This window comes from Dromaius novaehollandiae, chromosome 2 (assembly GCF_036370855.1).
Source record: "Dromaius novaehollandiae isolate bDroNov1 chromosome 2, bDroNov1.hap1, whole genome shotgun sequence".
NCBI classification, from domain to species: Eukaryota; Metazoa; Chordata; class Aves; order Casuariiformes; family Dromaiidae; genus Dromaius; species Dromaius novaehollandiae.
Genome location: NC_088099.1, coordinates 118618739 through 118643094, shown reverse-complemented (window position 1 = coordinate 118643094; position 24356 = coordinate 118618739). Strand labels below are relative to the sequence as shown.

The window sequence follows — 24356 nt, the reverse complement described above, 5'->3', positions numbered from 1 at the left end:
TTACAAAAGACAATTTAAAAATAAATTATTTTCAACACTGACAGAAAAATATATTCCGATAATACACAAGGTACAATGGACTCCATCTTCCAAGGTTCAAAACTCCTTCAGTTCTCACCACCTCTCCTGGGTGCTTCATGCCCATCAGCACCAGCTCAGCTCACACTACACATGGACTAACTGCTGAGCAGTCAGAGGGCAGACAAAATGCTAACTGGAGTCCATCACTGTGTCTACTTCCCTATATATGAATTCATGATGTTCTCGGCTTCCCACTTGCCCTGTAGCTTCCACATGCAGAATCCCCTAAGAGTCTCTCTTTGAAAAGCAGAAAGAGAAGTTAGTTACCTGTTCCTCTTTGTTGTCTATGATAACCAAACGTGATGCCTTCTCTTCACAGAATAACTTTGCCTCTTCGAAAATTTCTCTTTCAATTGAAAAGTAGTAACACTTTTCTGTATAGTTCTTCCAATGAGGAGAACAACCTGTGATGTGAAACTTTTGTGTTAAACCAATTACTGATAAATCAGTGAGCCAGCAGTATCTTTCCACATGGGGATAAAACTAAGTGGAGGATCACACACCCATCTACAGCATGCTATCATCTTTAGATAGTGTGAGAATGTGCTTGTCAGGACCCTGGCTCAGAATATGAAACCAAGGCTAAACTGCATGAGCAAGGGGACTATTTATTACTCATACTACTACTGCTTTCTCTTTAGCTGTAAATATTAACTTAAATCAATTTCAGAGCATCAGAGAGAAGACCAACAGGGAAGGCTTCACTTGAGAGTACTCCTTATTATGAATCTCAGAGATTAAGTGGAGACTAATGTAACAGAGGTAATTATAAACCACTGTCTCCCTGGTGGGCACTCTCTGCTAGGTAGATTTGTATCTCAGTAACAGAATCTACGCAGTGTGTAGATAGCTTACCATTAGCCTCAGGCACCGATGTAGGTTCACTTTGTAGTGCCATTGGCATTCCTGGACCTGGGGGCCCCGGTGGGCCAGGCGGGCCCTTTGGACCAGGCAGCCCAGGTACTCCAGGTAGCCCAGGCAATCCTCGAGGTCCTGGCACCCCTGGCTCTCCCACAGTTCCTTGCAGTCCTTGAAATCCTGGTGGGCCTTGTGGCCCAGGAGGACCATCTTTGCCTTGTGGCCCAGGTGGTCCTGGGTCTCCGCTTGGTCCTGGCAGACCCGTCTTGCCAGGAGAGCCTCTCTGACCTTTGGAGCCAGGTGATCCTCTTGAACCTTTCCCTCCTTTTTCTCCTGGTGGCCCAGTTGGCCCAGGTGGGCCCTTTTCACCTGCAGGTCCTGGAGGTCCTGGCTCTCCTTTCTCTCCTTTTTGTCCTTTTAGGCCAGAGGGGCCAAGAGGACCTGCAGGTCCTCTGTCACCTTTAGGTCCCCTTGGACCAGGAGGACCTGAAACAGTATAAACATTCAAAGTTTATTCAAAGTAAGTTCAGAAAACAAAACAGATAAGCCACTTGGGATCCCTGTTTAATGTATCTCAGACCAGCCATACTGGATATTCAGCACCTTGAAAACCCAACCAACAATACTTGTGAATGTACTGCTGCTTCTCAGGCATCATATAGCACTGCTCTTTCCTGAGCCTCCCTGAAGTACAAGATACAGAAGAAAAACTTCTGATGCACCTTATCCTGTGAGCTTGACAGTCACATAATGCCACAGGTGAAGTCCCTACAAGACAGTAAATAAATGCAGTATTACATTTTGATACTTCTGTTCTCTCATTCTGCTATGCTCCTTTTTCCTTCTAGCCTGTCTCTCCTCTCTTAGACTATCGGACTGCTGCTCCTGTGATGACCCCATTTGTTGCTTTGTCAATAATAGGTTGTCAAAAGGAGAAAAAAGATGGCTAGTGAGCAATAGGCCAGCCATGAAGAAAGACCAGAAGTATCATCTGCTAATTGGCTGGTTATAATAAGAAAAAGAACAATACATATGATAGGAAATGGGAATATTATAACAGCTTTTCATATATAAACAACAAAATAATTTTGGATTCTGATCATGGATAAGCAAATGCCTTGCCAATATCTTCTTTTTTTCCGAAACCTACATCAGAGATAAGTTCCTACACTGGAGTCATTCGGACCTGGTTGAAATGAGAAAGGTTAAGGTTATTGACATATAATCTGGGCTCTAATTCAGCCCTATTCTATTTGGAGAAAAGGATTTATATTTGTCATTAGAGTTTTAGGCCTGACTGGTTCATATCAGGTTGGCAGTATGAGTGTTCTTTTCATTTAGAAGAATAGCTGGCTGGGAAAAGCTTCCTAAACTTGATGTTATTTATTTCTGGAGAAAATAAAATATCCAAGGATTAAAAACTAAGCAAAGTAGGATGTGTTCTGGCAGGCTAACAACAGGCTTAAAGTGAAATAGCAACTTGTTTTTCAGTAAGGGTGGACCTTCCTGGGAATGGTCCAGTTTATATTTTTTAGCCGTTTCCTCCTTAGCAGAGATTGGTTTCTTGAGGTTCCACACCTTCACTAGCTTATTTTAGAAACTAAATCAAAAGCAGATCCAGTCAGTCAGTTGGAATAAAATTCTGCTAAGTCAGAACCTTCTTTCATAACATTCCCATTGCAGGTATGTAAAGAAAGGGTATGAAAATTAGTAAGGCAGGAAAATTCAAGCTATTCTTTCATTTCCAAAGCTTAGGATTAGATAATGGAAAAACCCAGGACTCTCTACCAACATGCTCTGGGAAAAAAACTTTCACAGAATTAAAGAAGTTCCTGCAAGCAGGAATTCAATATAGATCATGAGTATCATTAGAGAATTTGCATACCTTGCAGGATAGTGAAGTTCTTGATAAGCTGGCCATGTTTGGAATCTACCAGCTTCATTTCTTCCATAATTACTGACAAATTGGCAACTTCAACATCTAGTCTTGACCTCATCAAATCCTGTTGCATCTTGAGAGATGCAGAGTCTAAGCGAATATTGGCTAGTGTGCTGTTCATAAAAATCAGCTCATCTGAATGTTTACTTAAGGTGTCTGTACAAGTTGTCCTGACCTCATTGAGATTGCTAGTCAGTGTCCGTAGATGATGAGCAGTGTAGCTGATGTTGCTAATGATATTGACTATATCAGTCTCAAAGACCTGGAACCGCTCTTCTAGCTGGCTGAATTTGGCAGAAGTTCTGTTTTCATATTCTTTATGCTGTTCCTGGAGATCCTTTAGATTTTGTTCATTCGCTTGGGCAATTGTGGTGATGTTCTCCATTTGCCCACTGAAGGAGCTGAGCTGATTGTTCATGTCTTCAAGTGTATCATTGTTAGCTTTTGCCAATGCTGAGTTGTTGGCTGCTAAAGTCTGTAAATTTTGTACTTTCTCCTTAAGCCAATCAGTGTCCTTCTGGGCTTGAAGGACAACCTGCTGCAGATTTTGAAAGTCATTCTTGATTCTTAGAATAGCCAAACTTGTATCTTCCATTGACTTCTGCAGAACACTGATCAGATTTCTTTGCTGTATTTGTGTCAGGTTTAAGTTGTTCAGGTTCATGATGACCACATTATGAGAATGCACTTGGTTTTGCAAATTTGTTTGGATATTACTTGTGTCCTGTTGAAGATTGTTGATATAGCCAGTATATGCCTGAAGAGTCTTATTGACACTGATGATCATGAAAGAGTTGCTATCTAAGACACTTTTCATTTGGCTCTGTCTATCATCTAATACATTTCCAGACTCTTGCAGCTTCTCCAGTGTATCTTTGTTTCTGGTAGTTTTCTCCGCAATGTCATGAAGCTGCTGACGAAGAGCCAGAATATCAGATCTGAAACTAGACAGTTCAGTGTTTGTATTCATGGCTTTTTGTCCAGCTTGGTCATCTGTTAGACAGGAAAAAATTGAAAGGCTTTAGGATGCATTTTTTAAAACAGTACAAACAAGCACAGTATATTTTAAATACAGCTAGACTGTCAAAATGTTCTGTCAGTAGAACTTCTACACTATCTCTTCCAGAAGAGAGAAACCATAAAGCAAAGTTCTGCCACTAGAAATAGGTTAAGACCTTGTGTCTTGCTGAGGAGAACAGAATGGTGATTCTATTGTCATATACGGGAAAAACTACAGTTAAAAACTATGATAAATATATGCTTTCAAATACGGCTTGTATCCTGAATGATAAGCAGAATTCAAAATATTGGAGAAGTATCAATAAGTTTATGTTTTGAAGTTACAGCTGGCTTTTTATGGAAGTTCAGAAGCAGATTTTAACAGTTCATGTTTTCCCTTCCGTATTCTGGCAGTGAAATATTTTCACTGTGATTTAGTACATATAGTTATTTTTTTTAAATCTTGGTTTTACTTTTAGAAGAATTCTAATATCTATTTTAAAACAATCCGGGCTAGAGACAAAAGTTTTGCCAGCAGGCTACTCCAGCTATGATAGGATATGATGCATTTCTTTTTTTTCTCTCTAGCATACCACTAGTGCTTTTAATGACATTTCTTTTGCTGTTACTGTTCCCTCATGTTCTGAGTTTCAGGAAGGCAAAACCTTTAATCTTTGAGGAACATCTCTGTTCTTGCTTACACTGCTCTACAGTATACTTCTGGAAGCTTGCCTGACCGTGATTAAGCTTCTGAGGCTGCCCAGCTCGTCAATCAGGACACAGAAACTAAGGAAATGAGCAGCCAACACTCACTTTTAGGGAAGATTCCCTTTCTTGACCTCAGTCACTTCCCTCTGCTACACACAGTTCATACATTTTTGTCTTCATCTAAGTCCAGCTATGTTTATGAATTACAGAGTCTTAAGTCCATATAGATGATTCCAAAAGAGGGCAGGATGGTTTTCATAAACTGCAGTGAATACAGTTCGGTATGGAGCTTTCTTCTGGTATGTTTGGATGAGCCATGATGGCTAATAGCAAATGGTGGCATTCTGCAAATGGACACTTGGCCAGAGCACAGCTCCTCTCCCTGTCATTTGTCTCACTCTAGGATCTTCTCAGCCCTGTATTTACCTCTCAGTTATAGCTCAAATTATATTGTGTTCCTCATGCAGCTCTGACAACTGCCATGTCCACACATAGCTAATCCCTAAAGGCCTGTCTTTCATTTATGCCATGCTGCTATCCCTCTAACTTTACAACAGCTCTCTTACCTTTATGCCTCTCACACACATTGCCCCATAACTACTTTAACTTCTTCCATGGCAAGTCAACTTCAATGGGAACTGATGGTCCTGAGCATCTTGCCAGTTCTGGGCCATCCAGTCAATAGTGTACAAAATGCTTGTGCATGAGCTGGATCAAAGGTGCTCCAAGTTGTGATTTAATTAGCAAAACAACCCCAAAATGTTGCACGTGCTTTCAGGTGTAACACTTACTTCTACAAATGTATCACTGCAAGTACCTGCCACTGAATTATCCCATGTCTTTGAACTAAATGCAGTGTGTAAATGCTTCAGAATATATTTACTTTTTCAGGAGAAAAAAGAGTGTAAAAATTTATGATCAAGCTGCAAGCTATTAATTTTTCCAAGCAATGGATATCTCCATATATGGTGTATGAAGCTAAACAAAATATATTTCAAGAAGCAAATGCACATATGTGTATAAGTTTATATCTATATCTATATTAAGCTAATTATATAAATGATAAATTCATGTATACATGAACTGCTAATGAACAGCTTTGCTTCCTTTCCAGACAAGGAAGAAAAGTAGAAATGTATATCTAGCAAGTGGAATCCTTACACATGATCTTTTTCCATCTTCCTGCAAATTTAGAAGTGTGGTAGCACTTAAGAGAGCTGAACTCATAACAACTTTGTGTCCTGTACTCCCTGAGGTTTTTAGGGCACATTTCATGGAAGTTATCAACTTGCCTCGGGGCTAAGAGTTTTGAACAGTCTATTATTTGTGCACCCCTTAAAATGGACTTCAGTTTTGAATCTTAATTGCTAAAACAGCATCAGGATGACTGGGTGACAGATTCTCATTTGATTTAGAATCTCTTCTTTTGTGTAACAACTTCTGCTCTGTTTTACATCTCTCATTCAGAGAAGACTCTCTCCAGGACAACTTTTAAGTGTCTATTTAAGTAAAAATGATATCAGAGTGACTTCAGTGGGAACTGTGAATGTTAAAGTATGCTTAAAACGCTGTACTAAGTAGAGATGATCTTAACTATTTTTAAATGCTTTCTGAAGCAACTGAGAAATTGGAATATAAGTATTATATCTTGTCATGGTCAGAGATTTTACAGACAAATTCTCAGCTGCTATCTGCCAGGAAAATACCCCAAAGGCATAATGCAAAGGGGCTTTGCTTGCATGCAGATTACCTAATTTCTTCAGACCACTCTCCACCTCTGTGAGTTTTTCTGTATATCTTCTGTGGGACATTTCCAGACCACCTGTCACATTGTCCATTTTTTCTACAACTAGGAGAAAGAGAACAGTATGTTACGGAAAGAAGAAAAGTGAAATTATGAAAAAAAAAAGATAGTAAATGATAAAGCAAACCAGAAGAACACTACAAGCATCAAACATAAAAAAATCTTTAAAATTGCCTTACTTGCCACTAAACTCTGCTGTTGTTCTGTGAAATGTTGGAAAGATGATCTCTTATTTGCTCATGGGACCTGGCATTCTTCTAGAAACCTCTCCAATATGCCAACATCCACCGAACATTTTTTTGCTAAGGAACAGTGCCTCCCATGAATGAGGAAAACCCTCTTTGAGAGTTTTCCTCTTGAACCAAGGCCTTTTCTTTTAACGATATCTCCATGCTAAAAGCACACCACAGTGTGATGAACATAGACAAGTTCCTCAGGGCCCAGAAGTGAGGTAGAAGAATTGCTTTTATTTTGCTATGGGCAATTTGTCCTTAAAGTGAGCAAATATTTTTTTTTTCTGAGTCTTTAGATTATTAAAAATTGCCTCCTAGCTAGCAAACTTTAGTCTGAGACACCAATTTGAAGATGCAATTATTAAAATATTTTTGAACAACTTTTAAACATTTTGATAATGATACATAGCACTCCAAATGGTCTTGAAACCATTCTGGCTCATTAAGATTGAATGGATGGTCATTCAGCAAGTGCAGATTTATGGCTTTCTCTGATGTGCTCTTTATTTTGATAACTGATAATTTGCTGAGCCATTTTCCTGTCACTGGGACAAGTGGATGATTTGATAGCATTGATACAGAAATGGAAAAAGAGCCCGGAGAGGCTTACAGTGATAAAAATACGTATTGCTGAAGCAATGCTTGCAAGGCTAGAGGCAGCCTTCAGCTTCCACGCCAAACCTAGTTTGATATGCTATTGTATTCAAACCATAACCACAACTAGAAATGTCTTCTCAACACCAGATTGTTTAGTTCTTTGGCTATGCTGGGAGCAGAATGGATCTGCATCGACCCCACATGAGGCATGGTGCCAGCCCCCCCGGGTGCTTCCCAGGTCTTTGGATAGTTGTAGCGGACAGATGAATGAATTTTTTGCCTTAAACATTTCTTGGTGCATGGGGTGCAGGCAGGCCATAACCCCGAACAAGCCATCTGTCCCTGGCGGAAACAGGACTGGGCTGCTGCGACCCCTGAGATGGTCTCCCTGCGACCACCCAGAACACACCGAGCCTGCACTGAACGAGACCACAATCGGGCAGAGACTTTGGGATCCGTTTTTAGCACAACTTCTATAAAACTTGCTTGGCATGAGTGGCTAAATTTGCTGAAGCCTTAGGCCGCACTCCCTAGTTTGGTGAGAAAGGGCCCCAGAGCTGGTGCAGGCGGGAACCATAAGGGAGTTACCAGCAATTTGCATTCCTGTGCACTGCTGAAACAGTGCTAATTGCTGGAGTTACCACCTCTTTGTCAAGACCTTGAGAGATGATGGTGGGACCCGAGGAAGGAAGACACACCTATAGGATGGAAGACACACCTGTCGGCAGAAACTGCAACAGAAAAGATAAGGGAGAAAAGAAACAGCCTGCCTAGGAACAACGATGAGATCCAATAAGGAGCAGGAGACCCCAGACTCAAAAATTACTATTGGTCTGAACTACCACGTGGGGGGGGTGGGAAACTTAATTTGAAAAAGCTATAATTGCCCAGGGATCTCTTTGTTCAGGGTCCCTCTTTGGAGGTACCCAACTCGAGCTGTAACCACTGCACGCGTGTCATTCCGAGCTAACCTAGGGTCGGACCCAACTCGAGTTGTAATTACTGCACGCGCACCACCAAAACTTACACCCAGGGTGAAGAGGACCCACCTACCACCAGACGGGAGCCCCCCCCACTGCCGAGACTCCCAAAGGAAGAGGACCAACAGGACGCCGCTGGATCCACGGGTGGTGATATCTTTCTCTCTCTCTCTCTCTTTCTCCCTCTCTTTTGTTGAATGTTGGTAAGATCTGTTTTTGTCTAGCTAGTTGCAGTATTCGCCATTGAATTATCCTATTTGACCACATGCCTTGCCTTTGTGTTAATAAATCTTAAAACCGGTTGGCTGGTGTCGTTTCACCTTAATTCAGTCCAAGGGCATCACGAACTTGGTCGTTTGGCCCCAAGGGGAGGGAGGTCGTCCTGAACGACTCCTTTCGGGCCGCGACAATAGTGAAGCCAATTCTGCAGACCAGTGTAGGGGCAGGGGCTACCACTAACTCCTTCTGTCCCTGAGACAATCTGCAACCAGAAAATAACCTCAAAGAAGTTGCTGCCACATAGGGAACTCTTTTCTACCAGAAATGGGAATTTAGGGGATGTTTTGCTTCCTGCAAGAAACCATAAGCACCCCAGACCTTTAAGGCATAGCCCACCAAGGGCTCCTTCTTGATTCTTTATTAACTTGTTTTTCTGACCACAGGTACCACAGATACACCACAGCCTTTTAATGCTTCCAAAACATCAACAGGAAAAACAGCAGGCCAAAATTATCACTGGTGTAGCTGCACTGAGGTGAGTGAAGTTATACCAGAGAAAAAGTGTCAAGATTTTCTGAGGAGACCAGACATCCTTTGGTGAATTACCTTCTTTCTCCTTTCCCTACTGCTAACAAGTCAGCAAAACAGAGGCTTTACTGTGCTCATAAAAGTAGAGTCAGAGGCAGATTTCTGTATTTGGGATGATGGCAGCTGGCCTGCTAAATGCCAGATCCAGGCTACAATACTGACTGCGTTTTCAGGGGGATCATTGCTTAATACCCTCTGCCTTAGAAGGGATTTTTCCTCCCAGTGTAGCACTAACGTTTCACTGGTCCTTCTGCCTATTAAAGACACTCTTTGAAATGCTTTGTGCTGTTTTTCCTAAAAGAAGTCAGACTGATTCTCCGTTTTTCCTGCCCAAACTCTCTTCCAGGCTGGAGCCCAAATCAGCAGTCCTTCAGTTAGTTTTCCACTGATGCCTATATACATCTATGTATCACATGCAGTGAGCATGAGGACCATGTCTGCCTTTTCTTTTTGGTTAGCTCTAGGTAGCGCCTTGTGGTGTTCTGCTTTGTTTATGGATAGTCACTGTGAAGGACAAAACTCACTCCAGGCACTTAGAGATGACCTAGGGAAAGCATCTGGATTTAAAAATCAGGCCTCCTCCAAGTGTTTGTGCTGAACCTTGGCCTTGATGGGCAGTATCTCATCAGCTATAGATCTTGTTAATCCTGATTCAGTGTAATATTCACGTATTTTCTCCAGTTGTGCACATGAATATTTCTTAATATTAATGTAAGCAAAGTGCAGCTTCTTACTTTCATAATTCAAATGAATGCCAGTCTGTTGTTCAGCTCTAAAGCTTGTAAAACTGAGTTTTTATGCTATTCTATAACAACAGGAATTTTTCATGATTGAAAAATAATCTAACACTGGTAACTTGGATTAAAATGTTCTCCTGAAGAGTCTAAAGCGAACGAAAATAATAGAAATCCTGCCAATACATAGTAGCCTGTACTGGCAAGGAGCTGAAATTGAAAGGAATTGCAGATAGAACAGAGTATGCTATTTTCATTGTCAAAACTTGAAAAAATGCATTAAAAAGACTGTAGCTGGTCTGTAGCTATGAATGCTTCTTGTGTAGAACACCCCAAAAATATGTTAAAGCAGCGCTTTAATAAACCTTCCTGGTACTAGTTACAATTGGCTGTGATATCTGGGGAAGATTATGCTTGGCCTGAAAGATCACTAATGATCACTTTTAAAAGGTCATTCTATTGTCAATAGCTTGTCTCCAACAGAAAGTAGTAAATTTTAATTCTATTGTGTAACTGGGAACCAGATAACAGCCCTGAACCAGTAGAGTCTGGTCTGGAAGATGCTGGTTTAGAGAGCCTGGATAGAGAAGACTGCCTTCAAATACAGAAGGTATTGATTTTTGTCTATTTGACACTAAACTGTCAGTACCTTACCCCGATTAAGTGATGTGAAATGCAGAATTAGCTTTATTGGGCAAACTATTTCCTTTATTTTAATTCTGTCTCCCCTCAGAGGGCAAGCCGATGCTGGACTGTGAAGCGTGCAGCAGAGAGTCCAGAGCCAACTCCAAACCACTGGCTCCAGCAGCTGCAGCAGTCGAGAGCTCTGCCTAAGCTAACAGCAGAGTTAACTGAAGGATTTGCAGTGATGCAGGCAAAACTCAGCTTTGTCATCCCACAGACAAACCAATGTATATGTTTGCTTTGTACAGGAGCAGGATCTTAGCCTCCATTGTCAAACAAACCATGGATGACTTGATCGCCTGTCCAAACTCCCTCCCCAAGCAAGCTGTAGCTTATTTACCTTCCTGCACCCCTTCCTGCTACTGCCATGCAAGTGGAAAGGATGAACTGTGGGGAGAATGAGTAAAGAGAGCCATGGTCAAAGTAGGTTTCTGCTGCTCCCAAAAGTCTACTTCTCCCTAAAAAAAAAAAAAAAAGCAAAGTCTGTCTATGCCTCACGCTGGCTTTGGCTAGCTTCACCTTCATTCTCAGCTGGGTCAGATATCTCTACATTGTGATCTACAGGGCAAATATGTTTTCTGTCTTGAAGAACAGTCTCACTTTCTGATAAGGTCACTGTGGAAATTTGTTAAAGGTCCTCCAAAAGAAGCAAAAACTTTAAGTAGTTGCTGACCAGAACAGTGAGAAATGTCTGCACTGGACCCGCTCTCTGAGGCTCAGTCAAGAAGCAGGAAAGTCCCATCTCACCAGCATATGATGGCCTGAGATAATGGCAGGCAAATACTGTCTGAGAGACAGTTAAAATAAGTAGATGAAAGTCACAGTGGGCACTAGTCAAAAAACTTCAAAATAAAGACTGACCAGAAACAGACAACTATCAGAAATTCAAATTCAGAGCATGTTAACTTCCCTTATTGGAGTTAAGTCAGAGAATGATCATTCACTTTAAATAGACACTGGCTGGTGCCAGAAACATTATAACTTTGGGGATTTTTTTGCATTTAATTTAAGAAAGCATGTGTAAAAAAATAAAGATTGCTTTATTAAGGTTTTTAAAAATAATTCAGTATTTCTTCTGAAGGTAAACTAATAGTAAACTCAACTTGCCATTCCTTGATGACCTTGATGTTTAATTCATGTTTTGATTTCAGCTTTCTCCAGCTTACTATGCAGTTTTTACCACCAATTTGGAGTTTTGTTCTATGCTGATTTTGCCTCCCATTGAGTTATTTTTTGCCTGCCATATTTAATCCACTGATTAGTAGCTTTAACATTTTAAATCACAAAGGATATCTAAATACCATGTAGGAAATTAAAGTTTTAAAAGTAGTTTTGGGCTTTATAAACATAAGTGTAGGAGGCAAGTTTAATGGAAACTTAGCTAAGAGATTGAAAGAATCCCTGATGCCAGCAGAATTCCTTCTTTCAGTGTAACATCACAATAAAAAAGACAAGCCAAACTCTGATGCAGAGGGGAAAGTTCAAGAGCATTATAAAATTTTATTTTGAGTTCTGTTCTTCCTTTAAGGCTTAATTCCTTCCTAACCAACAAAAGTATCTCAATAATTTGTTTGACTATGTACTGTGATGTTTTTTTTCTGACTAAACTGGGGTTTTGCCTAACTCATGGTTTCCCTGCAAGTTAGTGCTTCAGGCATTGTGGAGACAAAGCTCTCAAAGTGGAGGATGCAAAAGGCAACATTTATACCTGACATGATAATTTGCTGCTTGGAGTTACTGAAGGGATACTTTGGACTGAAAAGGACTCTTCTCCAATGTATGCCTCCTTCCTTGGAATTTAGGTGGAGCAGATGCCAAGATGACTTAAGGACAGTGAACAAGACATGCATTAGCTGCGTTCCTATATTTTTTGCATTTTAGTGGGCAAGGAAATTCTTTTGTTCTCGCCCATGGTAAATGTTGCTTGGTAATGCTATGACAGAAATGCTAGTCATGCACAAATAACTAGCCAGGACAAGAAGTAAGGTTTGAATTGAGTGTAGCGATGAAGGGGCCTCAAGATGAGAACAGAGCTTGGGTAAAAGACAAGACTCTGCTAGAGGCCCGTAGAGAAAGCAGCTTAAAAACTGTGGATTGAGAAGAGGGAGGAAAACTCCCTCTTCCCAAGAGATTTTTTTGGGGCAGTTTTCTTATTCCTTTATTCTTACATTTACATGAACAAAGGTTTGCCAAAGCAGACACAGACCAGTGGTCCCTCCAACTTGATATACTGTTTCTGATGCCAAGTGAGATCTGATTCTTCTAGTAAGCCCCAGAAATGACAGCCATGTAATAAAACTCTCTTGAGGAAAATTCCTCTAAATCCCAGACATTTAGTGGCTGGGTTATAGCCTGGAATGATCACACCCTCACCTGCTGTAAGCAGATCTCCGCAGATTTATACCTCTCTAGCTTGTATAACCAAACAATTTTATCTTTATAGATCAAGGGCAAGTTTTTAAATCCTACAAAATTCTTTTCCTCAAAACCTCACTTTCAGAGGCCAGTTACACATTCTTTGGGAAAACATCTGATCAGTTATATACATACTGCTGTTCTTTACATTATGTTGTAATGTACTGCATTCTCTGTGGTTTATAGTGAAAAAGGAGCATCTATGTGACTCTATCTACCCTTCACATTCTCCCGTTTCCCTTGTTAAATTTTCCGTTTAACCCAAACAGTTTTCATCTTCTTCCCACTCTAAACTGTACCCAATCCTTTTAAATAAGTATTTATCCCTTTCTATTTCTACAACTTCCTTTTCTTTCACTGGCAAAGGACCAAAGGTGATGTCAGTTCTGCTAGGAGCACAGCTGCTGGCAGCACACAACACACTGCATGCTAATCACATGAGTATTTACTCTGCTTCTTGAAGGGTTTTGAAGCTACGCTTAGAGCCATACTCAAGGAAGCTAGTTTAAAGCTAGCCTGGTTTTCTCCACACCATTCTGCAGGATCCTGTTATAATACTCACAATGTACTCACTTTCTTTTCCTTTGCAGAGCCTCACATCTCATGCCTTTAACTTTTTAGCGCTGTGATTGCACAACAAGCAGACCGTGACATCAAACCATGCATAAGCACGCCTAAGTGGCTACAGGCAATTAGTCACCACTGTGTATGGCAGCTTTAAGCTGCTCTTTCCAATGTGCCCTACCTTGGACTTGCACAAAAGAAATTTCCTCCATTATCAGGTTGCCCAACTGCCAAGGGCTAGACTCTCTGAAATTACTGCCACATCTTCAAAGTGCCTATAGACTTTGCTCATTAAAATAATTGTAGGTAACCCAGTACACTGGCACTTCCTGGTAGAAACTTTCTTCCAGATATTTCAAAGTAATATTCATCCTACACTTTGTTCCTCTAATAAGTATTGTAATTATATTAATAAGATCATCCCTGGCCTTCCATTAAGTAAGACATTTATTCTGGAAAGATGCTGGTATGTATAAGGAAGCCCAGTGAAATCAAGGTATAGCAGGGGTGGGTGTCCTACAGATTCAGTCTTCAAAGATCAGCAACGTAACACCGAGCTGAGTCTTTCAGCTAATACTCTTTCATGATGGAAAAATGATCATTTTGTTCTAACCTTTTTCTTTTTTCAAATTTCTTAGATAATTTCTAATCTAATTTCAAAATTTCATAATTATTTGAAAGAGCAAATCTAAGGCTGCAGTTTGTTGATATGTGTGTCAATTGTACAAGAATTCCCATTGCCAAACATATTCATATCTGAGGTGAAAATGTAATAAATTGCCTAATATATGGAAATGCTCTTGGATGCTTAATTAAAAGTGAAATTTTGTGCTTGATACATACATACCTTTGTATCCCAGAATGGCTACTGTAATTGTTAACAAGGCACATAAAATATATAATAAGATGATGGAAAACTTCAGTGCCCAGTTATTTTTACATTTGGTACATTGAGTCCCCTCCTGAATACCTGCAAAAGAAAATTTAAAGAATTTTAAAACAAGGGCAAAGAACACATTGCTGGTTTTATCTCCCCATTTCTTCTCCTCCATCTTCTAAAGAATGAAATATTTATGTAAGCAGATGATAACTGGATACCTGTTTGCCTGTGCTGCCTGAATAGCCTCCACAGCTGTTAAAGTATCAGTTTAGTTATACAATCACTTTCGGGTTTCACAGTGTTAAAGAGAAGTAGGTTCTGTTTCACTGGAAAAAACGTGGCTTTACGGAGAGACAGTACTATTTTCGGAAGCTGCTAAGAGAGCTATGGAGAGCTTTGGAAGTCAAATGATTATTAGGATGGCCTCTGTCAGCATCACGCAGCAGCACCTCTCAGCATCCAGTCTCCCTACACCAGCAACAGGAGACAGTCAATACTCAGGCAGAATGAAAACACAGAAATAAAATAGTATTGTGAGAAGCTGATGAGCACTGGCCTTACTTTGCAACCATCACCACAAATGGCTACTATGTGAATGCTTTCTTTCCATAAGGAGAAAAACTTTGTTTTTGCTTGTTTGTTTGTTTGGAGAGTACTATTTCCAAAGAGACTAAGGGATACTACACTGGTAAATCTAGTGGTAGATCTATACTGGTAGAATCATGCTGATGAATTTTTCTGTGTAGACAAGTTTAAGGAAAAGGGCTTCAAGTTGATAAGTGAAAGTAAACCTTTACTGTTTGATATCTGAGCTTTTTACAGCATGTTTTGACACCAGTCAGTCTATTATAGCGGGAACCAATATTCCTGTTTTCTCCATGTGATCCTCTGGAACAGCTTGAAAGTGGTGGAAGATTTGAATAAGTTACCAAGAAAGTCAGGAGAAAGATGAATGTGTAAATACAAGAAAATATGATGACTGTGCTGGAATGAATGGGCTGGATTTATCCCTCCTTCCAATGTGCATTAAGTAGATCAGGATAAATGTAGCTTTCTGTGCCTGTTGAAAAACACATTTCTTTGATATTTTACTCTATTTGTGTACCATTAGCAGAGTCCTACAGGAAAGCTTCAAGCTCCAATAAATTGCATGTACCAGATTACTTAACTAATCAAAACTTGCTCCATAACTTTTTATGAGTAACTTATATTTCCCCTGAGGTGTAACCCACAGCTGATTTTACTTTTCCCAACTCATGACCTTCTGTAGAACAGCTTTTAATTTTTTTGTTGTTTAAGAGGAAAGCGCAAGGCATTTCCCCCGTGTTTATTGAGGACTGGTGACTGGCATACCAAGCTAAGTCAACTGTATTTATCTCTCAAGGAACAGCAGTTTCTAGTGACTTCCTTAAGCCTACAGTACTTGAAGGAGGGATTACCATACTGAAGCAACTCAGGAAGAGGATTCATACAACGTTTATTTGACAAGGCATTTTTCTCAATTCCCTTTGCACGTATATTAGCCTTGGACAAGGCAGAAATGCATCGCGCACAGGTCAGCTCCTCTTTCTACACTATGTTATCTCATGTTTCCTAAGCCTTTCAGTTCTGATGTCATATCCCATTGCCATGTGATGAAAGTGATGTCATGGATTTGCAATACTTGGGATTTAGGACCAGTTGGGCACATTCAGATGCTTTTTTTTTCAGATATATTAGGGGAAAATAAAACAACGATTGCAAGCATAAACCTAAGACCAGAAACTGCAGAGGGGGGAGGATTCTCTCCTCCCTGTGTAGGTGAAAAGGAAAGGAGCTGTCAGAGATGGGCAACTGCGGAGACCATTTAGTGGTGCTGGGACTTGGAAGAGTGGTACCTCCTGTGCCACAAAAGATACAGCAAAGAGTCCATAATTCAACAGACAAACTTCCTTATGGGTCCTGGTGTGTGGGCTGTTTTCCTTTGCTTCGCAGACAGTCACAAGGAGTTTGCTAGAGGGAAGTTCTGCTCGTTGAAGAAACCAGAGAACGTGTGGTTTTCCAAAGTTTTGTAGTAGATATTCAGAGACTGAAATTATTTCATAAGGGGGACTCATGGCATCTTGGGCACCTTTTTGCTGCTGTTAACTGGTACTGATGGACTTACTGAGTGCTATGTACTCTGTACTGAATGCCAGGTTCTTGTTCTGGAGGACTTAAAAATCAGATTCCAATTCTGCAAGTCTTCGAACATCCTACATACCAAAAACCACAGGAAGCTTGGGCACAACGCACACCACATTTGCCTTCTAACCCACACTGATAACAGAAAGCTTGATTTTAATATTAATGAAAGCAGTATCAGATCTGTAACTGAGAAGATCGATAGACCGCAGAGGTACAAAGTGCAGAGAAAACCAGAAGTAACTAAATCTCTGACAGCAACCGCACATAGAAAAGTTTCACTTGATTCCAGTGTCACATTAAGGTTACTCATTGTGTGACAAGACCTGATTTCTGTCACTGCACGTTGACTTCCTGGATAGTGCAATGGGCTGAAAGTTTGCTGATGTCACTGACTGTATTGCAGTTCATCATCTAATATTGTATATATTCCAATACTTCATAAAGATCACGTTTCACTTGTCTCAGTTCTCACTATCGCTGCTTCAATAAAACAGCACTTTGGCTTTTTGGAGCTTTCACTTGCGGCATATTTCAAACTGACATCAGAGCGGCACCCCAACAAAAGCCAGACCTTTCCATTTTTTAACAGTCCAGCCCTGTTGGTATCAATAACATAAACACAGCGTATTAAAGCAATCATATGGGCTAAAGTGATTCCATTAACTCAGCTGGGCTGGAACTCTACATTGCATTGCCTGCTTGCTCTTTCTGCATGCCAGCTTAAAACTGCAGCTGACTGTCATCTACCCCATGCTACCTTCATCTAACTTGCCCCAAATCCAGGGCTGTAATAAAAGCCAGGGAGCTTTAACAGCCTTCCTTTTTTTCTTTTTTTTTTTTTTTTTTTTCCCTAGAGATGGACACAGTAAACTCTGTCAGAACCACTGAATTTATTCTTTGTTACAAATACCTAGCTATTCATTCTGCTGCTAGTACCATCCGACCTTACAGTTTACTAAATGTATGAAAATTGCTAAAGACAGAGGTACCTAGAAGAAAAGATTTTGAAGAATGTTTCTGATGCCTTTTTGTGTGATTGAACAACCCAGGCTATAAGCAAAGGCAAAAGCTTGAAGGTAGCCCTCTCTGTGCAAGGATGAACCCTAATGTAACCAGGGCTCCCTAACCTCTCCAAACAAGGAACCTGGATTCCACTTGCACTGCAGTTCTTCACCACTATCCTGCTTTAGGACCAATCCCAGATAGGATTGTTCTGATCTGGAGATGCGTGTCACTGTGAGGACACTCTTTTTGTTAAAGGGTTGATCTGAAAAGACATGGTAACCAAAACATGAAGAAACAACAGCTGGGAGAAGATTCCCAGTGCTCACTGTGCTTACACAGAAGCCAGCAGGCTGGCATAAAATACATAGGTCTGTCATAAAAGCTCAGCATCAAGTATTGAAGGAAGCTATGCTTGGATTTTAATTTGACAAAGCTTTCACCAGAATCAATTGTGTTTTTACCCACTTGGGTGCCTGCTTTCATGGCTTACCCATAATTTAGTGTTCTTCCAGGAGATGTGTAATAGCTCCTCTAGAAAGCTGTAAAGCTGTAAAGTAAATGTACAGGGAAAGACCCTGCATGCCCCTTCCATTGATACAACAGATGTAAAACCTGCCAAACGGGGCTCTCGGCTTAAGTCAGATCTTCTCAGTTTGTTACTGTTGCTCCTTGTGCAGCATACTCCTCTCTGTGTTCGGTACACATGGTTTTAATGTTGGTCTGCTCCCAGACATTTGTCACTAACTTCAAAACCCAGGGAGTCAAGGTCACTTCCGGATGATGTGCATTTCTCACTGCTGATTTGATCAACATGTAATAAATATCAGATGGGACACAATGTGCCTCATTTCACTGGACACATGCTTTTTTTCCATTCCCTTTCCCGACTTATTTTAATAAGAGCTCTGGTTTTTCTATCTCACTGTTGGGAAGACATCTGGCCAAACAGACAGCGACCCAGTACAAAGAGATCCTGCTGGCTCACATGCTTTGGGGACCCCCTTCTCTGCAAACCAAGATGGTCACAAAAAAATATGCAAGTGAGACATCCCCCTGTTACCAGGCTTTGTAGTATTTGTTTTCATAGCATTACATTCCAGCGACTGAAGACTTTGTTCTCACGCAGGGGGTATACATCTGCAGATTCCTTTTGGGCTCCAGATAAAACTGAGTTCTTGGGGGGGAGGGGTTGACTGTTGTTGTTGTTGTTCTGTGTTTTTTACTGGGAGACTAGATACTTTTCCCTTCTGACATGGAGTAAACGCCCTGCAGAATGCCTGACTCCTCAAATGTGTTATGCTTCAGGAACTATGTCTTAAAACACTTGAGTATGACATGCACACATATTTCCTTGCTCAATAGTTGTTTTGGAGGGTATTTTTCTCTGCGTCCTTTTCTTGGCTCTGGCTTCAGGATCTTAGGTGGCCTCATAATATTTCTGCTAGCAGATCAGTATTTACAAAGATGTAAGGTAACCCTGACAAAAAAGTAGTGATAAGATAATTGAAGAAATGTAGTGCAGGAAGAAAAATACACACATTAGTTAGGAGAGCTTTTTCCCAATGTGATTTGTATATTAAAAGATAACATTCCTTGAAGCTCCAGGGGAAGACTGCGAGCCTAGTTTACAGCCTTAAAATGATAATTTCTTGAGACTAATGCTTTCAGAACTGATGAGCAGTAGGTCTAGTAACTATATTTAAAGGGGCATGAACACACTATGGAATATAATCAGCTTCTGTAAAACATGTAAGTAGGAATCAGATGTTGAGAAGTACTTAACTACACAGAGTTGCAAACAAGCACCCAGTGGGTGCCTAACTCACTAGCAAATGTAGATGATCCCATCAGGAATCCCATCAGGAACCTATTTCTAGATTTAAAAAACTAAATCCCTTGAAAAATCTGGCTGCAAGTGCTTAAATTGAGGCACCCAAGTGTGAAACAGCAGCTTTGTTCTAATAAGCATCATTAAGCATCAGGAGGAAAGTACATCTGTCCTTTGGGCAGATAGAGAGGATTTTCAAATTCAGGCATACATGAGTGCATGCGCATATATATATATGTGTGTGTATACATGTACATGTATATGTTTTGAGACAGAAAGCTTTTGTATTGACACAACATCAGCATATCGTTTTAGCACGGTCTGATCAAAAGCAGACACATCTTTGCCAACAACAAACCTCACATAGCTTTCAGTTTACCAGATCCAGGCAGCCACAAAATTCAAACCGAGATTTTCATCTTCTTTTCTGTGTGCTTTTAGAGGTTAATAATCTGCCCTTCATGGTAACAATTCCTGTGATCCTCTGTGAATGGTTTAGTTACAGTCAGCAAAACTCAAAGTTCAATGGCTCCATATGACTAACAGAAAGCACCTCACAAAACAATCATCCTTTATAATGGTTATAAATGGCAAAAGTTTAGACTGGTTTAAGCTTTGCTTTTTTAATTTGGAGATAAATCTTCTTCTTCTTTCAGTTTAGAGTATGTTCTTGTACTATCAAGGCTATAACTTGAGTGAGTGTAAATAGGCATGACCTTTCCTTTTCTACCTTTTCCCTATCTAAAGCATACTGATCCCTCCCCCCACATTAGGGTTATTAGAGTTATGGGATGGGGAGACCCTATAGCACGAAGTGGCAGCCATGGGAAGCATAGCATTTGTCGAGGCCTCTCTGAGCGCCTGGCTCTCCAGCTGCTGCACAGTCCCACGACCCCTCTCCTGCTCTGGGACCGAAATGCGGGTGGACACACAAATGTGGGGAACCGCGGCAAGGGCTAAAGGAGCAAATTTCATGGCTATTGCATAACAGGTCTGCAAGAAAGCATCGAGCCCGTAGGTTACCATTGTGGAGCGCCTTGCTGGTGAGATTCCCCTCTGCTGCCTTTATTCAGACTGAGCAGCTCCTTATTCCACTGCTCCCTCATCTGCCCAAATCCATACACAGGGCTTTTTTGGGGAAGAGCTATTGACCAGGTAAACCAAGACCCATAGTTTATTATATGTTAGAAAACAGGTGTGATACTGCCTAATCATGTCCTCTGTCAACCCCTGCTTCACTCCTTGGCCAGTCTCTTGCCATGATTTCCCTCCTCCTTGGCTCTGGGCCCTGTGAGTGGCAGCCTTCCTCCCACATCCACAGTCTTCTCCAGGCTGTCTCCTTAATGGCAAGAGGTCCTGCTAGCGCAGGTGCTGCAATGTTTGCTTACGGGTAGGTTGATTGTAACAGTCTGGTTAGGTCTATTTTCAGATTTTTACGATGCTGTTGGAAAAAACAGCACTAACATGCTGTCACTTGGTGTGGAATTTACTAGTGTTGCTTCTGCTTTTTTAGCCAACTAGGGACAAATGCAAGCTATGCTTATTTTGCAAAGGTTTCTGTTTGTTTACCAGGAAGCAATTAAAGCAGCTTAGCTTGAAGTCTAAGCGGTGGGTAGGTACTCACCTAACCAGTGCCAGTTTTCCTATGCCACGTGGAAAATCATGAAACATGGCAGCAAGACAGTGGCTGAAACAGCCACTCTATATTTCAAGTAAACACTGCAAGACAGTGCCTCTTTCTTCATAAATTAATAAATAAATTGACCAAACCTGAACCACTCCATCCTCACAAGTTTCTGCAGTGCCCTGCATAATCTGATTGCCCTGTTACATAGCTGATGGCTTGTGTGAATAAACTCAGGAGAGGGAAAAAAAAATCCTCAAAAGCTTGTCCTGTATATAAGAATTTATGTCTCCAAAGAGCTGCGCAACTCCTGCCAAGGAAAGCGTTGCCTGTTCCTGTGATTTTATCATAAGTTTCGCATTGTTGGGTTCCTTTTTCACCTTGATGCCCCTTTCTTCTAACTATTGTGTGAGAATTTCAGCTTGCAATTTAGGCGATCCGTATACTCCTAGACTGTTAACAAAAAAAAAAAAAAAAAAAAAAAAAAAGAAGAATCTTGAGAAGTGGTTCCTTAAGGCTGCAGGCCAGAAGACAAAAAAAAGTATCCACCGTTTACTGCTTCTCAGGATCCTTGCCCTAAAGTGCCACTCTGAGCACCGGCCTGGAAGGACTCTGCCCTGGGGATTGGGGCTGGCAGGAGAACAGGCTTCAGTGTTTCCACCCCGCCCTGAAGAAACTGGGGGGGCACTGAGCTCTCAGGTCAGGCTTGCTAGAAGAACGCAGGGTATTTCAATGGAAATAGTAGATTTTCTTCTCTCACACAGCTTGGAAACATCCCACCCTCCCTGATCTGCAGGCTGGGGTCCGAAATTCTGCACACAGGAGAGACAGGGTAAATTCTCCTCCACAAGACCGAATCTGTCAGAGGCAGCGGCCCCTTCCCATAAATCCATAATCCCACATCTGACATAATAAAGAGTCTCAGAGGGCCAACACTATTATCTCTGGAAAGCTTTCTGCCTAAGACATACTTTATTCTATGTAATGTACACAAACCCTTTCATTAAAGGAGGGAAGAGCCTTCATTTTTCAGCCTGGCCATCATCTCTCACTTATTTATATAACCCAGCCAGCATTTTCCCTTTGGCTTTGTTCTTCTTCACAGTAGACCAGAGATTCACAAAGAATTGTCAAAAATCCTAATTATACACTTCAGTAACCATCACCATTTAATTATATACTATTACCAAACAATGTCCTACTGTGATTAAACACTAAATATCTTAATTGAAAGGATACAAAAAAGCCCAACCACAACACAGGCTAAGCAGAGATTGCTGAGTGTCTGAACTGTACGTTACACAAATATTATGAGTAGAACTGAAGGACTATTGTGGTAAACCTTACAAAAAATCATGGACTTGCTACAGTTTAATGTCCAACGATAGAAATGTGGTAAGAAAATCACACTACCAGAGGGTCCAATATCCCACAGACTACTAGATTCAAACATATGTCTAGTGCTTAACTCAAACTGGAATAAAACCCAGTAAGTGCTGGTGCTGTTAAATAACTGTCTGGAACAAGAGAGATGTGTCTGCCCTCAGTTCATGAAAATCAAGCAAGGGATCACTCAGCGCACTTCTCTGGAACGAAAACCCAAAATCTAATTAAGCCACTTAGAAGACAGAAAAACTAGAGCAGTTAAAGGAAGATAAAAGTCATATATGAATTAAAGACCTGTTCATTGACAGGCAAGATAGTGACAATACTTTACAGCAAAAAGCCTCTCTCAAACTGTACCACTAAACAGATTTCAGACTGACTGGCAAGAAGATATATAGCCAGATCTATGGGGAGATCAAAGCCAGCTCTTTTGGACTGTGCAATAGCCTCCTAAGACAATTTGTGGATATTCCATCCAATGAGTTAATTAAAACTAGATTGAACGAAGCATTAGCAAAGATGGACCTGTCCTTCAGCGTTATGGCATTTAGCCAGATGGCTGAGTAATGTCATTTCTTCTCTTAACTGCCTAAATCTGTGCCCTCCATTCTTAAATAAGCAAGCTTCCTAATGAAACATAGCTGCTAATGAAGGTGGTATAATTTCATGACTAATGTACATAATTTTCAGTCTTAACTGAAATTACACTAGACTGAAAGGACAAAAAAGCTAACAGCCTCAAAGTATATATTTTTCCTAATAGTATGTATTTTTATAACACAGTACTTAGGTGTTAGTGACCTTAGTAATAGTATTACATGAACTGGTAAGTAGAAAAAATAACAACTCTGTGCTTTGTGGCTTTTGAGATACATTTCTTTAAAAGGGCAACATGATCTTGGCCAAGGCTGTAAGTCTGCTAGGTCATGATACAGGCCACCAGTGACACCTATACTGCAGGGGAACAGTGACATCCAAAGCACAGGTGAAAAACCCATTCTCCTTTCAGGAAGCCTTTATTGTTAGTTTTACTAACTTCTCTAATGCTTTGCGTTATTTTAGGGACAACACTAAAAAATGCTAGATTGGCTCTTTGCTTTATAGACTGAAGAAAAGCTCACCCTCTCCAAATGAACCCTCCAGTCATTAATAATGAGGCAATGTTTTTGTATTCACTCACATTGCCACAAATAGTATTCCAACTATGTACAAAAATTAAACTTTTTTAATGTGCGTTCCTAAGTCAAACGGGAATACTAGGAGACCATCTGTTCCATGAAAGTTTCTGTGGAATGTACATACGTGCACATGTGCACTTCTAATGGAATCTAGGCAGGTCATTTATTTAAACGTATTATAAAATCCCATGTGTCTCTGCAAAGTGTGCTTTTAAACTCTTGTGACTCATATGAATCTTATCCAATTCTCACTAGGCAAAAGGAAGCACACTGGATGCCCTTCTCATTCATCAGATTTTTTTTTTCACCTCCACTACCTGGTGGCGCAGAACAAAATAAAGTTTCATCCACATTGGACGGCATAAAAATTGTTTCTCTTTTTCCATTAGTGAAAAATACAGAACTGCTTTTGATGAGACTTTTTGGAGGAAAAAAAAATAATTGCCTGCGGACAATGAACAAGTATTCTGGCTTCATGTGGAAAAGCAAAAGTTCAAAAAAGTTCTAAAGATTGTGATTTGTTAGCATTAAAACGTGGAGGTATCTCTATTTACAGGCTTCGTTACATGTTCCAGCTGGAATATTGTAATGAAGAATTGACATCAACAGAGTTGAAAAAAGTTAAAACCTCAAATTAATATGCAGACCTTGACCTACCTTTATCCACTGGAGAAAGTGGTAAGGCTTCCATTGCCTTCATTGAGAGGAAGAATTGCCTCTTTTCCAAATGCAAAGTCTAACTGAGGACGCTATTTGCAATTTAAAATAGTTAGGCCCTCACAAAATAAGCATTGATGGTGTTTCTGCTAGTGCTGGCTACTTCACAATTACATAGACCCCTTATCTGGAATGAGACCAAGTGACTAGACTTTTGCACAGACATAAA

At 40.6% G+C, this 24356-nt stretch overlaps 1 protein-coding gene across 2 annotated transcripts in view; it reads right to left on the bottom strand.

Annotated features, from left to right (window-relative positions):
* Nucleotides 1-24356, bottom strand: part of COLEC12 (collectin subfamily member 12) — a 100849-nt gene that overhangs the window by 4429 nt on the left and 72064 nt on the right. The window contains exons 3-7 of one of the 2 annotated variants that reach the window (XM_064507276.1): nucleotides 14251-14373; nucleotides 6336-6434; nucleotides 2825-3871; nucleotides 937-1425; nucleotides 349-485 (exon numbers count right to left, since the gene is read on the bottom strand). In XM_064507276.1, the coding sequence (XP_064363346.1) occupies nucleotides 349-485; nucleotides 937-1425; nucleotides 2825-3871; nucleotides 6336-6434; nucleotides 14251-14373 (1895 nt within the window). Of the gene's footprint in view, nucleotides 1-348; nucleotides 486-936; nucleotides 1426-2824; nucleotides 3872-6335; nucleotides 6435-10764; nucleotides 10872-14250; nucleotides 14374-24356 lie in introns of those variants that run through there. The other variant, XM_064507277.1, reaches the window with a different exon arrangement.